General features: G+C 40.4%; 1 protein-coding gene across 3 annotated transcripts in view; it reads right to left on the bottom strand.

Annotated features, from left to right (window-relative positions):
• Positions 1–13,847, bottom strand: part of WNT7B (Wnt family member 7B) — a 94,678-nt gene that overhangs the window by 38,844 nt on the left and 41,987 nt on the right. For all 3 annotated transcript variants that reach the window (XM_058853076.1, XM_058853077.1, XM_058853075.1), the window contains exon 2: positions 3,472–3,698. In XM_058853076.1, coding sequence (XP_058709059.1) covers positions 3,472–3,698 — 227 coding nt within the window. The remainder of the gene's footprint in view (positions 1–3,471; positions 3,699–13,847) is intronic.

The following is a 13,847-nucleotide window of genomic DNA, read 5'->3' as shown; positions in this document are numbered from 1 at the left end:
TTACTAGTAATAACATTTGATACATATTTTTGAATACGTTTTAAAAGTTTTAATTTTTATTTTTGAACCAACTTTTTTAGGAGGCAATCTTTAAAGAGACTTAAAGCAAGAAGAAAGAGTGGAGAGTACAGAAGATTATGTGAGAAGCTGGCATGAAAACTAGGGATGAGCTCAGGAAGGTGACAAATACAAGCATGTACAAGGACAGCATGAGTAAAGTAAGTGCAGGACTGATTTTCTTTGGGGATGACATGACTATGGAAGAGTTCCCAGCTATAAATATATCAAAATAAGCTATGCACACACATTGCTTGGCTAATTCATCTCATGCTACAGCCTTTGTTCATGCTAGTAATTTAGATTTCTCTGTCACTTTTATCTCTGGCTGCTATAAATCTTTCACACCAACATGAATGCCCCATCATTTCTACAACTGTTATTCCATCCTCTGGACTATTTCAATTGTTTTTAATACGGATTCCATATACAGTATTGTTGACGCAGCCCTCATTCACTGAAGTACCTCTTTGAATAAATAGCTCCTCACTGAACCATCTTAGAGCTTAGCTAATAAACTGAGGACTAGTCCTGGCACAGTAGAATCCCTGGAAATTACAAGGGGGGGACACATGTCCCTGTGTCTTCTGGCTTGGTGGTGGGTGGAAGACATGCACAGCTAGAACATAAAGGCACCCAAGAGGTGATGGTAGCAACAATCTGTTGGAGAAACCTCACGTTGGGTGAGTCTGAGTGTTTGCTTTGAATCTTGAAGGGGGAGTGTTGCATCAAAATCGAACTTAGAATAACCACAAATCTGTACTTGTCAGTGTAGTGGTAGAGTCTTGGTCAGTGGCTAAAGCATAGGTCCTCTCCTTCCCATGCAGCAAGAGAGTGATTAATATGTTATCACTGCTTACTTTCCCTCCCCACCCTGAGACCTGGATAACTCACCTTCAGTGTTCATCTCCCCAAAGGGTTCTGGGACAAAGCTTTCCTTTGGGGTGAAGTGAAAAACATGCTTGTCTTTTTTTTAGTTTTAGTCATTTCTTCAGTGTGCTCAGGCAGAACCAAATGTGTTTCTGTGTCAGACATGGGTGTGTTTTGTTACACGTATGAATATTTATGGTTAGGAGTACCTTGTATCTTTTAAGTAGTTGGGTTTTTAAATAATTGTCCGTTTTTTACCTTTCCCCCCCTTGCTATAGTGTAATGACGCTGCTTCCTAACCCTATCCTTTTCCTAGGTACTGACCTCATCATCTCTGGGTGCTACTCCAGTAATAAAAAAATAAAAACTTGTGGATTATGGGATCCTTTATAGACCTGCATGGAACTCATCTGGCTCAGTTGGAAGGGGTCGTGTAAACCTTCTGCAACTGTTAGAGTCTGTGTGGTTTCACACCCAACAAATGTCAAAGCAGAACACAGCTGCAACAGCCAAGTTTCATCTATGTTTGGGTTAACCCATAAAAAAACCCACCAAATTCCACATCAGTAATTTCAGACTTGGAAGAAACCACCCAGGTTCAGTGAAGAGGTCAAGAACCTGGTAAATATTTTGGCAAATATGGCTTGAATACTGGCTCAAGAAACTCTGTTTTCTTCCAACTTTGTATAGTCTGACCAGTCTGATAGCTGGTCCATCCTAATGACAAATAATTTCTGTTCCTTGTAGCTCTCACTTTGTGTAGAAACATTGAGAATTAAAGCACAACTACAACTTGTCCTCTTTAGGCATTTGAACTGCACTCAGTTGGAAAGTTTTGGGGGATGAAAGGAGTCTCTCTGGTGAAGAGGATTGCTACCCACGAGCACAGTGGTGCAGATGATTCTCAGCTTGAAGAGGAGAGCAGAAGTGATGAAAGCCTTTTCACTGAATAGCTTTGTGATGACACCAACTCTTACAGAAGGTAAGACAACTCGTTTATCTAAGGTCAGAGCATGTCTGCAAGCTCTGGCAGATGAAAACAGAGCACAAAGAAGTACAGAATGCTTGGCAGATGTATATTTTCTGGCAGGAATGTAATTGTGGTTGTCAACCGAAAGCAAGCAAAAATAACACCAACCAAGGAGGACCAGACCATGTTTCTAACAGTCAAGACAAGTGACTAGATTTTTTTCTGGTTCATTTAAATTTTAAGGTAGGAGTCAAAAGTTAGGTTAATTCCTGAATATGATGCCTTGAGAATGTAATGTAAAGCTCACAGAGTATGATAGACCCACTACAAATGTAAGTCAATTTCCCAATGCCAACAGATTTATTCCCTTGCAACATTTTACTGAACCACTGTGTCCTTAAAGCACCCAGACCTCATCTAGACTCTCAAATTCGGATGTTCTTTCAAAAAATATTTTGTTCCCTTATTGACCCAAACATACCTGTTTCTGGCATTCATTTCACAAGGGTGTCAGAAAAAAACCCTGAAGCCTTGACCACCACTAACAACCAAAGCACCATGTGAGTCAACACCTCTTTGCACAGATGAAATTAAATGTTCTGCCTTTTTTCATACAGGTTTAATGAGATCTTATGTCTGACCACACTCAGCTGTGTTGGAAGCACAAGGCTCACCCGAACCATTGAATCCAAGAGGTATCACCCAAAGAAACATGAGACACAAGAAGAATAGAGGACAACCCCACTGAGATGGTATCACTTTGAGTGCCCCTGAGAGAGCCACACAGTACAATATGTTATCCCAACCCAGAGTGGCAGACAGGAGAGTGGGCAGCCCTTGGAGGAGAAAGAAAAGGTCAGGAATAAGCTAAGGATACCCAGTTGGGTGATGAGGAAGACAGTGATCTCAGTGCTGGAAAAAAAGTTTACATAACCTCCCCAGTGAAATAATATCAGACATAGGGTAAATGAAAAGGTATTGATTTAACTTCTGACAGCTAACAGCTTGTCAGGCCAAGGCCATGTATTATTTTCTTTGAATGGGTTTCCTGCCTCAAATCACTAGCACTATTTTCTTTTCAGTATGATAGCAACATTAAAATGTATCATTGCCACATATTGGAACAGCAGTGTGGTATGCACAGTACTTCCATCAGTTATTTGGGACTCTCCCATTACTTAAGCTTCTGGGAAGTCTGCAGAGGGATTTTTCTGAGCTGCTTTTTGTTCCTTTTTGATTGGCCATAATGAATGTTCACCACAGTTATCATGACAACCTTTACGAGGACAACGATTGGAAATTCTCTTTTCATGGGCTGTAACCTTGGATGGCTGTGCAGGCACTGAGGCCATTGCTGGGTCTGAAGTTGCACAGATATGAGTGACTTCATCTACAGAACACTGGAGATTTCATGTCTCTTGCCAGCTAATTTTCAGTGAGTGGAAACTCACAGTTGTTCTGGAAGCATTGCTGTTGAACTCTGAGGGTTATAAATCGTTGCAGGACCATAGCAAGAAAGGTAAAAGAAAACTATCCCAAACAGATCCCTACAGCACCATAGTAGATACCCTTACCTACTCGAAGCTCTTGTCCAAAGACTGTTTTCTCTCCCAGCGCAGAGCAGTTCCACCTCCCGTACCGAAACTGGTACTGGCACTCATTGATTCCCATTTGTGCCCCTTCCCCGATCACAATGATGGCATCAGGGCGGCTCTGGCAGATTGCTCGCTGCCGAGGGGCCAGGCCTGGGATTTTGTTGCAGATTATATTAGCTCCTAAAGCCACCACGGATGACAAAGCTCTGAAGAAAAAAAGCAGAAAGACACGTTATAACCAAATTGAGGTGACCAGGTGCTGCTGTGTGGTTGGGAAGGCGCTGTGCAAAAGGGGAAGGGTTGGAGGTTGAGTTCCTGCAATTATGCCAACTTGGCACAATGTCTCTGGTCTGGTATAGCAGCCTGGAAATCTTGAAGTAGTTCCTGATCTGATTTGTGCCAGAAAAAAAACAAGAAATAGAATTTTGGCACTTTTGTTTCCCATCCTACACAGAGACATCAGCTTGTGGAAAGAAAGACTCATTTAAAATCAGAAAATAGTGATAAGCCATCATCCCCAAATGTCTGAAACTCATGTCTATTTTGAATGCAGGTTCAGACTTAGTATTTTAGTTACTGCAACCAGTTCATCCACCCCTCATTTGAAACTTAAGCACAATTTAGGAAATGACTTGACACCACCAATACTCTTGCCCATTATTATGCTCAGGGTATTGAATGATTAATGAAGTTCACCAGCATAACTGTACTTTTAGATCTGGCAAACATGGAGCACATAGGAGCGATCTTTAATGTGTACCATCCAGACTAGAAACATTTGCAGTTCTCATTCTTCAAGTATATTTTCAGAATTCATTATGAAGTTTGCATATAACTTGCACCTGCCATATGTTTTCACTTGAGCACATTTATTTTTCATTTTTCAGCTCACTTTTCAACATCTTCGCAGGCTCATTTTTCAACATTTTTACAGCTTACATTTTAAATGGTAATATTTTGAAAACAATAGGACAGCAATGGGTACACTTTTTGTGGTGCCTCTGGTCACATCTACTGAGTACCTGACAGGCCTGTGTGGAGATGCTTCAGCTGTCTCTGGACAAGCAGACTGACTGCCTCATGATATTACTTCCCTCCCTGAACATCAGCCTAAGCCTTTCATCTTAGTGTTAAAAATTTCCCACTGGAAATGCTCCCTTGGGGAAATGCTGACTAAACAAAATTAAAGAATTATATATGAATTTGTAAACTTCATCACAAGGTAACTGCAAAATTACTTAAATGCTGCATTTTAATGAAATCAGTGTTTAATTTTGTCATTTCAATGAGATACAGTAAAGCCAGAGCAAGGAGGGTGAAACTGGGGGCTCTTCCCTAGCCAAAATGAGAAACTGCCATTTCTGTGGAATGGAAATTCTGTGATGACCCACTCTGATTGTGGGTTTTTATTTATGGTGGTGGGGGGGGGTTATGGGTGTAGAAATAGGGCATCACACAGAGCATGCATGTCCTATTGTTCTGCCTATTAAACTGAAGTAACAACAAAAGGTAGCTGCAGTCTGAGCACTCTCAGTGTTGGAGTACAAATGCTCAGACCTGCAGCTTTCATTTGTGTTCCTCCAGGTGCTGAGCAACAAAACTGGAGTATCAACTGGAACCAGAGAGTCCCTGAGGTTCATGCAGATTTTGAGCTAAGGGGTTCTTTCTGGCAAAAAGTATTTCTCCACTTTAAAATAAAAATTAAAGAAAATTAAATAGTGACGTCTTTAAATTAGGACTTTCCAAGAGATGTGATCATCTTAAAAAAGTATTATGCTTGATATAGGGATAAGATTCTCTTTATAGTGGTTTATGACCTTTATGCTATGGCTTCAGAAGCTAATGAAAATCATAGAGGAAAGTATCAATACTTAATTTTTCTTTTTCTTTAAATCAGATACTTCTCAATATTGAAAAGTGAAAGTGCTATTTCCTTTGAAAGGTCATGGAGCCTTTCTCTCTCTGACTCCATCCACTCTCCACACGAACTAGGATGGACATTCTGAAAATACTGAAGTAAGACACAAGGGAAAGCATTTTTCCTTAATAGATAATGTGTCAAATTCAGCAGCATACATTCCTTGATGATACTAAAAAGCTGTGCCACATTCTTACCGCATCCTCTCCACCTGGCTTTGCCCAGTCCCCTGGGACAGACCAGGTGCCCAAGAATACTGCAAGACCTTCCTACCTGGTAAACCATTTCTATTGCTGCTTCAGACACTGACCCTTCCAGGAAAATCTAACCCTGAGGAAATCTGGGGCTGACTCCTAAGAAAGAGACATACACAAGGCATTCAAAATTCCATGTGATGCTTGGCACATGCACAAGACACACAGTTCTGGTCTTGTAGCTGCCTGCTGCTCATCAAGTTACTGAGGCTATGCCACCAACTTACTAACAAAAATTACATCTAAAAAGTCTGTATGATATATAAATACTTTTTTAAAAATTAAAAAACTGACAAAAACTGTGCAATGACTTCCTGACATCATTTTTTTAAAACTGGTGGGCTTCCACAGTTTCCACTAACTATTCTCAAGTTAAGCAGCAAAACCTTTCAAAACAAAGGAAAGCAAGAATTGGCCACAGCATCTAAATGTATAATTTTCAGTAAAGTTGCTTCCTTCATACATGCCACTGCTGTCTCATAATTAGGTTAAAGGGTATATTCTTTGGTCTCCCACTGTTTTTGGAGCAGGTCTTGGTCAAAGCATTTTAATATAGTGGGTTGGTTTATTCATCCAGAAAATAAGCATGATAAGCATGATCATATCTGTTTCAGAAGGTATTGTGAGGGTGTCATAATCATTGTGTGCTTGTGAAGTGTATTTTAACAATTAAACTGCAATTATTGGGGGTGGAAAGGGTCTTAGTTTTTCTATTATTACTTCCAGAAACTTTCCCCTCTCTGGCCTGAACTTACCAGCATATTCCCTCAGACTTGTTTAGCCTACTTTTAAATTGTTACAGTGCCAAAAGAAATGCTGAATCATGAAACTGAGGTTTTGGAAAAACTTTTTTTATTAAAGAAATGCACCCAACAGCATTTCAAGCTTCCTCTCCTCTATTTCTTGTGGCATCCCTCAGTTTGTGAATCCATCACACATTCAGGAGGGTTGTGCTCTGCTCCTGCCCCTTGGCAGGTTGAGGGCTACATTATTTTTTTTCAAAGATGGAGATTCTTTCACTTTATAGCTGTCAAAAGGCAGATCCTCCATGCCACATTTTGGCATCTTCTTTCACCAAATCTTTCTTTCTGGTGCAAATTGCATTGATTCTTATCACCAGAAACTCCTGAGTGTGGCACTTTGTTAAGATTTCTGATGCAGTTTATAGTAATTGCAATCATCCTGCACCACAACAGTCTCCAAACGGCTCAGAAAGTTCTGCTGGGTCATCCACATGGGCTATCCAATTAAACATCCTCCACATGGCTTATCCACATAAACAGACTTTGTGGAATAATGGCACATATCCTAAGGAATTGGCATTAGTGTCTGGCATATGAACAGCTTTCACATTTCTTCATGCCTATGCCATTAATCCAAGGGAAACACCAGCACCAAAACTGAGCAATATCTATAAACAGAATTATGCCTAAATGTAAAAAACAACAAGAACCCCAAAAAACAACAGCCAAAAAAACCACAGGAAAAACCAAAACAACCTAACAGCAACAAACAAACCGAAAAACACACACAAACACAAAAAAATTCCCTTGGTTCTCGGCTTGGATAGGACATTGCAGTTCAAACTTCCATCAAATTAATCCTGATGAACAAAATTTTGGAAGGCTTGGTTTTCGCAGAAGAATTCTGAAACATCAGGGTTTTTATCCTTAAAAAAAATAACTAGGATTGCGTCACAGCAAGCAGAAATTCATGTCAGTGGAGACAAGTTTCAGATTACTTTCTGAAATAATGTTTCTTACGTATGGAAAGACAGATGAATCCTGTTACAAAAAGAGAAATTTCTCCCTTCAGATGTATTTGCTGCTACAGTTGTATCACTTCTGTAGGACCTAAGGAACTCCAGCTTCCCTTTTCACAAAGTGAAATGAAAATTATTATTATTATTATTATTATTATTATTATTATTATTATTATTATGTCATGTCTAAAAGTAAGATCTTTAAAATACTTCAGAAAATAAACAATAAGGCCACTTGAGTTTTAAAAACTGCTTTTTGGAAGAGAAATGTACTCTTCATTCCTTGTTGGCTTGCTTGGGTCCCCATTTTATATTTGCAAAAGCAAGCATTCACTTAACTTGAGCACAAGTCATTTTATGGATTTCAAATGTTATCATGTCCTTGCAACTTCTGATTAATTTTAATGTAAGAAGGTCATCATGTGGAACTCTACAGCAGTTTACAAGTCTTTGCACAGGTGGAAAATAAATTAAGTAAATCCTTATAATGAACAGCTGTACAAACACATGAGAAGAAAACATCTAAATTGCATTCTCATTAAAAGAATCTGAATTTTGATAAAATTATGAAACTGAATTGTCTTCTATAGATAAAGAGCAGTACCTAACAAATCTTTGGCATTGCTCCCAAGCTCCTGCATAGGCATAGATGTCTACTGAGATTTCTCCAAGAAGTTTAATATACCATTCTGACAAATACACCACAAAAGATGTAAAATAAGAGATTAAACCACCAATACACTGCATGCAGATGAAACACTTCTTCAAGCTGATTTTAACCTTTTGGCTGAAAAACTAAAAATTGCTTTAAAAATTCTCTGCCATTCTATGCTCCCTGGGAAAATTATATTTAATTTGAGCCCAGGACTGGCTTCAAGAACTTCTCCTCCAGCACCCTCCCTCACTTGCATTCCTGGCTGCACAACAGCACAGCGTGCACTTCCCACCGAGCCAGTCCCACTGCAAGCCCTTGTGTAGGGCAGCTGTAGGGTCACTGTGATCCCACCCCAGCTCTGCTTCTCGATATTCACCTGAAACTGCTGTTGGGCAGGGGGTTTGATTTCAGCAAGGAATGAAGAGATGAACACATGAACCCTATTAATAGCAGGGGAGCTGTGCAGCTTTTTGGTACACTGTACCGCAAACTTGCCCCACCATCTCTGACAAAAAATCCACATAGTGGGTTCTTTGTTAGCAGGAACCACTGAGGTATTTTGTGGTGACACTGTGACACATCTGAAACCCTACACCACTACCAAATGGTTGACTTAATTAAGAATTCCTAAGTAAATATTTTAAATGCGTATCAGTTGTAGAAATTGGCAGGATTGTCCTGGGCTCTGACTGCCATCTGCATATGTTTAGGCTTTCAGTTTTGTTTTCCACCCCGGCTTTGGGAAATCATGGTTCGGCACATGTGTTATTGAAGCAGAAACCCAGTAAGGCTGTGCAGTGCAGCCCTGTGCTGCTCTCCCCACTGCTGCTGCCCCGGACCTGGGGGCTGCACACAGCAGCATGTCCATTCCCACCAAATGGAAGGCAGAGATGTCTTTAGGGAGCTCACCCAAAGAAGTGCCTGATATCCTATGCAGTGTGCTTGCTGGCATGGTCAGGAATGAAAGGGATGGGTGAGTTGAGGGATGACTCACACAAGGGCAGAGCATGCCTTGGGCTAAATGCCTGCTTGAGAGAAGAGCGAGGGCATGGTCCCCATCCCTCTATGCCATAGTGATGGGGGAACACCAGCAAAGCCTTGGACCACATCCTCCCCCACCTGCCAGCTGGGATGGTTGCTATGAAGCCAGCAATGAATCCTTAAGCTTCAGCAGAAGGAAGGGAGACATTGCCTGAGATGCCACTCACAGATCGGCACCAGCAACCAGCACCGGCCTCCTGCAAGTTCCTACTGTTCACTGAGCAAGAGAATTCTGATTTTGACACACATCTTATTTGCTGCATGACTGGTCCACTGCAATAATTTTTAATAATCTTTCAGTGAGGCAACACTTGATATGTAACAGCAGGATATCTTGAAGACTGTTACATCTGTAGTTTACCTGAATTCAACTTTTTTACACCAAAGAAAGGCTCATGGAAAACAGAAATGCCTCACAGGCCTGATGTATCCTATTGTAAGGGCCATACTAGCAAATTTACATTTCCATTTTTATTGGAAATTCACTGCCCTCCAGAATTTTCATGGCAAACTACTCTATAATGAGGATTTCCTTTCTTGTCTCAAATCACTTTATTCTAAGGGCATCTTGTTATATGATGGAAAACACATCCTGTGGGTATAAAAATTTATAAAAATAAAATCGGGTGTTAAAATATCTGAAAGGTGGTAAACAATGATTCCAAAGGAATTTGTGTTTCAAGAAGTGTTTGGTTTGCTAAACCAGAGAAAACTGATAGGCCAGTGTGGGAAAGCTGCAGGAAGGCAGCAATTCTAGCATTCTCCTGGGCAATTCATGAAAAGCTGGAATACTCCTGCTTTGGTCTTGTCAGTGATGAATGTGGTGACATACATGGTGTGACTGAACTTATCTGAACAGGCTTAATGAAAATTGGTGTGGGTAAAAAATTATTTGATTCCTTTTACAAACAGAACTTTATCAGATTTAGAAATCAAGCTGAAATGCTTTTGATTTGCACAGTTTGAGTTTTTTTTGTCTCTATAAACACCATTAGCAGGACCTAGCAGTTCAGTTCTGCAAACTTGCACATGCCTTACCTTGCAGAGTACCAAGCAGCTTCCACCCTCAGTAACAACAAAGTCCATTCCTCAATGCCAAGATGCCCCTGAAGCACTCACAGGTGGTGTTGATGTCTAGCACTATAATTTGCCTTCCACCCCATTTCTGGTTCCCCTTAGCACTAGAAAGAGCCACACTGGTATCTGACAGGGAGGCAGAGAGCTGTTTGCTGAGCAGCAAACCACCACTGTGGAAAGCAAAGTTACCTTGCAGAATAACTGGGGTGGGATATTGCAGTTCTCCTGCTCTGGAATGCAACTTCTAGATACCAAAGTGGCTGGAAGAGATAACTCACAGATTTTCTGTGTCTGTGCAGACATAGAAAAATTAAAATTTCACACTTCTATATGTAAAGTCCACAGTTTTGTCATTTTTTCATATAGTAAATAAGAACAAATAAGCTTTCTCCAATCACATACGACATATATATAGATATGACATTTTCCAAGATTTATCAATTCCAAGCCTTAATTAAACTTAAGTGAAGTGCATATTTTGGCTCTGACCAAAGTTTAGCAGTCTGTTCTCTTTGGGAAATGGATTAAGAGGAAGAAAGAAACTAGTCTCCAGGCAAAGTCCAAGATTTATCAAGACCATGCCCGGCTTAATTTGTGAGATCTGATAAAAGCCTGTCACAGTCCCCCCATAGATGTCCTGCACAGAGGCACCTATCTGCTGGTTAGCTCATTCTAAAATGCCAGGTATGCATTGTGGCATTAAAATCCTTAAGGTGGATTATTACTGGAATCTATCTTAAAGTATATGCTTCATGATATTTTTCATTAAACATTTATGAAAGATCTTAAATATTTTGCTTTGCATGAGCAGGGCTTTTATGGATGTGATACAAAAATTGAAAGAGGGAAGCATGTAATAATGGGTCTACAGAAAAGGAAGACTCTTCCTTCTCAAAATGAAGTCAGCTGGCTTTACTGCTGTCATGGTTCAGGCAGGAACTCATTTTGTTAGTCAGGATCTGAGCAACCAACAAGAATAAATTCTGAAAGTCTACCAGTGAGCCATTGTGTTGGAGAATTTAGTCTTTTGTGTTCAAATGTTGAGACTCCATTGCAGTGTCTGTTAATCATAAGGATCAAAGTCTGTATGCAGCCCTGAGGTACACCTGAAAAGCCATACAAAGTTGTCTCAAACTTTCTTTCATCATTAAGATGGAGAGGCCACAATGACCCTTTCTACAATGTGCATTTCAGACTAAATGACTACTGAAGGCTGCTATTCGTGCATGGATCTATAACCACAAAACAAGACTTACTGATCTTGAATTAACAGCAGAGGAGAAAAAAATTAAATTATCTTTGTCAGTGACACTGAACTTTTATCCAGTGAATACCCCACTATGATGAGCCATAATTTATTTATTTTATTCCTTCCCTCACCACTGTTTTCATGGTGGTAAATCTTTCCTAAGGCCATAAAAAATTATGATATGGAATTGAGTAACATCCAGAAACAAAATTAAAACAAAAAACCCATAGGCTTGGTGCTGTCAGTTTTACTTACTGGCTCCTACATCTGGAATGGGTGCATTTCTCAAACCAGCCACAAAATGTGTTGCTCTCATCTGCTCTAAACACCTCACTTCAGGCAGGACATTGTCAGGGGCAACAAGGGGAAGAACGAGTTCTTTTGATGTTTCTCTACAACTGCTGAAGCTTTGGGATGACAGACCATCAGAAGGACAGCTCCTCCTGCTCTGGTGTGCAGCAGGTGAGGAAGTGAGGACTGGGCACATCCTTGGCACCACCCAAGTGGGACCAGGCAGATCACTGGTGCCTTGACATAGGCCCAGTTTGGTTGTGAAGCCTTGAGCCCTTGTGTTTTTCCTCCTCACTTACCCACTTTAACCTTTCCCTCAATCTACAGTAGTTAGGGGACACTCATTCATAGTGAACACACCTGCATTGTTCTCAAGATGTGGGAAAAACTGGAAAATAAACACAAAGTCCCAGAAGCAGAAACCGTGGACCTCACCAGGTTTCGCATGAATGGATAAGAATGAGGAAAAGTATGGGGTTTTAAATTTTTTTTATATTTCATTTCCGAGTTTATTCTTTCACAGGAGAACTGCAATATCCCACCAGACATGGGTGGTGTGTCTGCATGAGGCTGGGTGGTCGTGCAGCCATATCTCTGTCTGAGACACAGGTGGAATGAACAGCTACTCTCCATCTCCAGCACCAAGGACAGGAGGGAGGATGCACCTTCCACATCACTCAAAAAGAAACAGATGCTGCTTTGCTCCTCAGAATCATGGAATTGTTTGGGTTGGAAGGGACCTTAAAGCCCTTCCAGTCCCATGCCATGGGCAGGGACACTTTCCACTATCCCAGGTTGCTCCCAGCCCCATTCAGCCTGGCTTTGGACACTTTCAGGGATGGGACAGCCACAGCCTCTCTGGGCAAGCTGTGCCAGCCCCACTTTCCACTGAAGCAGGTTGCTCAGATTGGCACAGGCTGATTGCCTGGGTACATGTTCTGCTCCCAGGACAGGTTTGGCAGACAGGAGGTCACGGTAGGGCTGGACAGGCAACTTTAAATGAACTCCCTGGGCCAGCTGCCACTTCAAGCAAAAGTGCCCTGAAAGTCCCTTTCAGCCTGCATAGCTCATTTAAGCTCTTGCAAAGCTTTGATTTAGAAAGGAAAATGCTTTTAGTACCATCTTACTAAATACAAGAGATCTATCACAGATTTCAAGGCACTAGATGTATAGCTGACACTCTTTGTGTTTTCCTGGTCATGTGGTTCTATTTGCGTTCATGGAAAAGTTGTTTAGCAGCAAGACAGCCCAAGTCAATGTACCAGAATATGTCCCTGTAAAGACTTCATGCTAAATACCAGATCCCAAAATAAATTAAGAAAGTAGAGCTGTTACACTAAAGTAGTTGCCTAAGAAATGCAGAGTGCAGAAATGCTCATGTGGTAGGTTTTGTATAATTTTAATTACTAGTTATTGAAAAGAAAAAAATGCAAAATATTTTTAATATGCAATAATGCAAACAGCAATTGGAAATATTTTTTTTAATAGTCTCTTACTATGTTAACTAATTTTGTCTCTTGTTTTCTGAGTCTGTTCCTTGATGAGAAAATTATTTACAGCCTCTCTTGTATCACCACATCAGTTGTAAGTAAAACTGCTTGGCACTTCCATGGAGCAGACCTGCATTCCCTGTACCCAGGAAAACTCCCACAGGCTATTGGTGATCACAACAAGAGAAATTCTTATCCATCAGATAGATAATTTATGGTTAGCTCCTTACATGAATTATCCTACTGAAGTTATGAGACAGCTTGTCTACTTGAGATTATACATGTTGGTTAGACATGGAAACAGGGTTTGATCACCTGTCTGATCTGACCTTAAAATCTATATCTAAAAGTTGGATATTATTATAAAACAGCTGTAGTTGGAGAAAGTCTCAAGTGTAGAAAAAACGGGGAGGAACCCCTCAGAAACTGCAGAATATAACAGTTTATTTCCCATACAGATTTCCAAGCATTTAAAGCATGTGGGGTTTCTGTGAACAAAAACTCTCAGTTTTAGAATCTGAACTGTCAACACTGGCACAAAATAATGTGACACCAAACAGGGATATCTATGAATTTCTAAGGTTTCTTTTAGCTACTTATTTCAAAATTTTAATTATG

This window comes from Poecile atricapillus, chromosome 18 (assembly GCF_030490865.1).
Source record: "Poecile atricapillus isolate bPoeAtr1 chromosome 18, bPoeAtr1.hap1, whole genome shotgun sequence".
In the NCBI taxonomy this organism is placed as follows: domain Eukaryota; kingdom Metazoa; phylum Chordata; class Aves; order Passeriformes; family Paridae; genus Poecile; species Poecile atricapillus.
The sequence above is the reverse complement of the archived record's forward strand: the minus strand, read 5'-3'. Positions and strand labels throughout refer to the sequence as shown.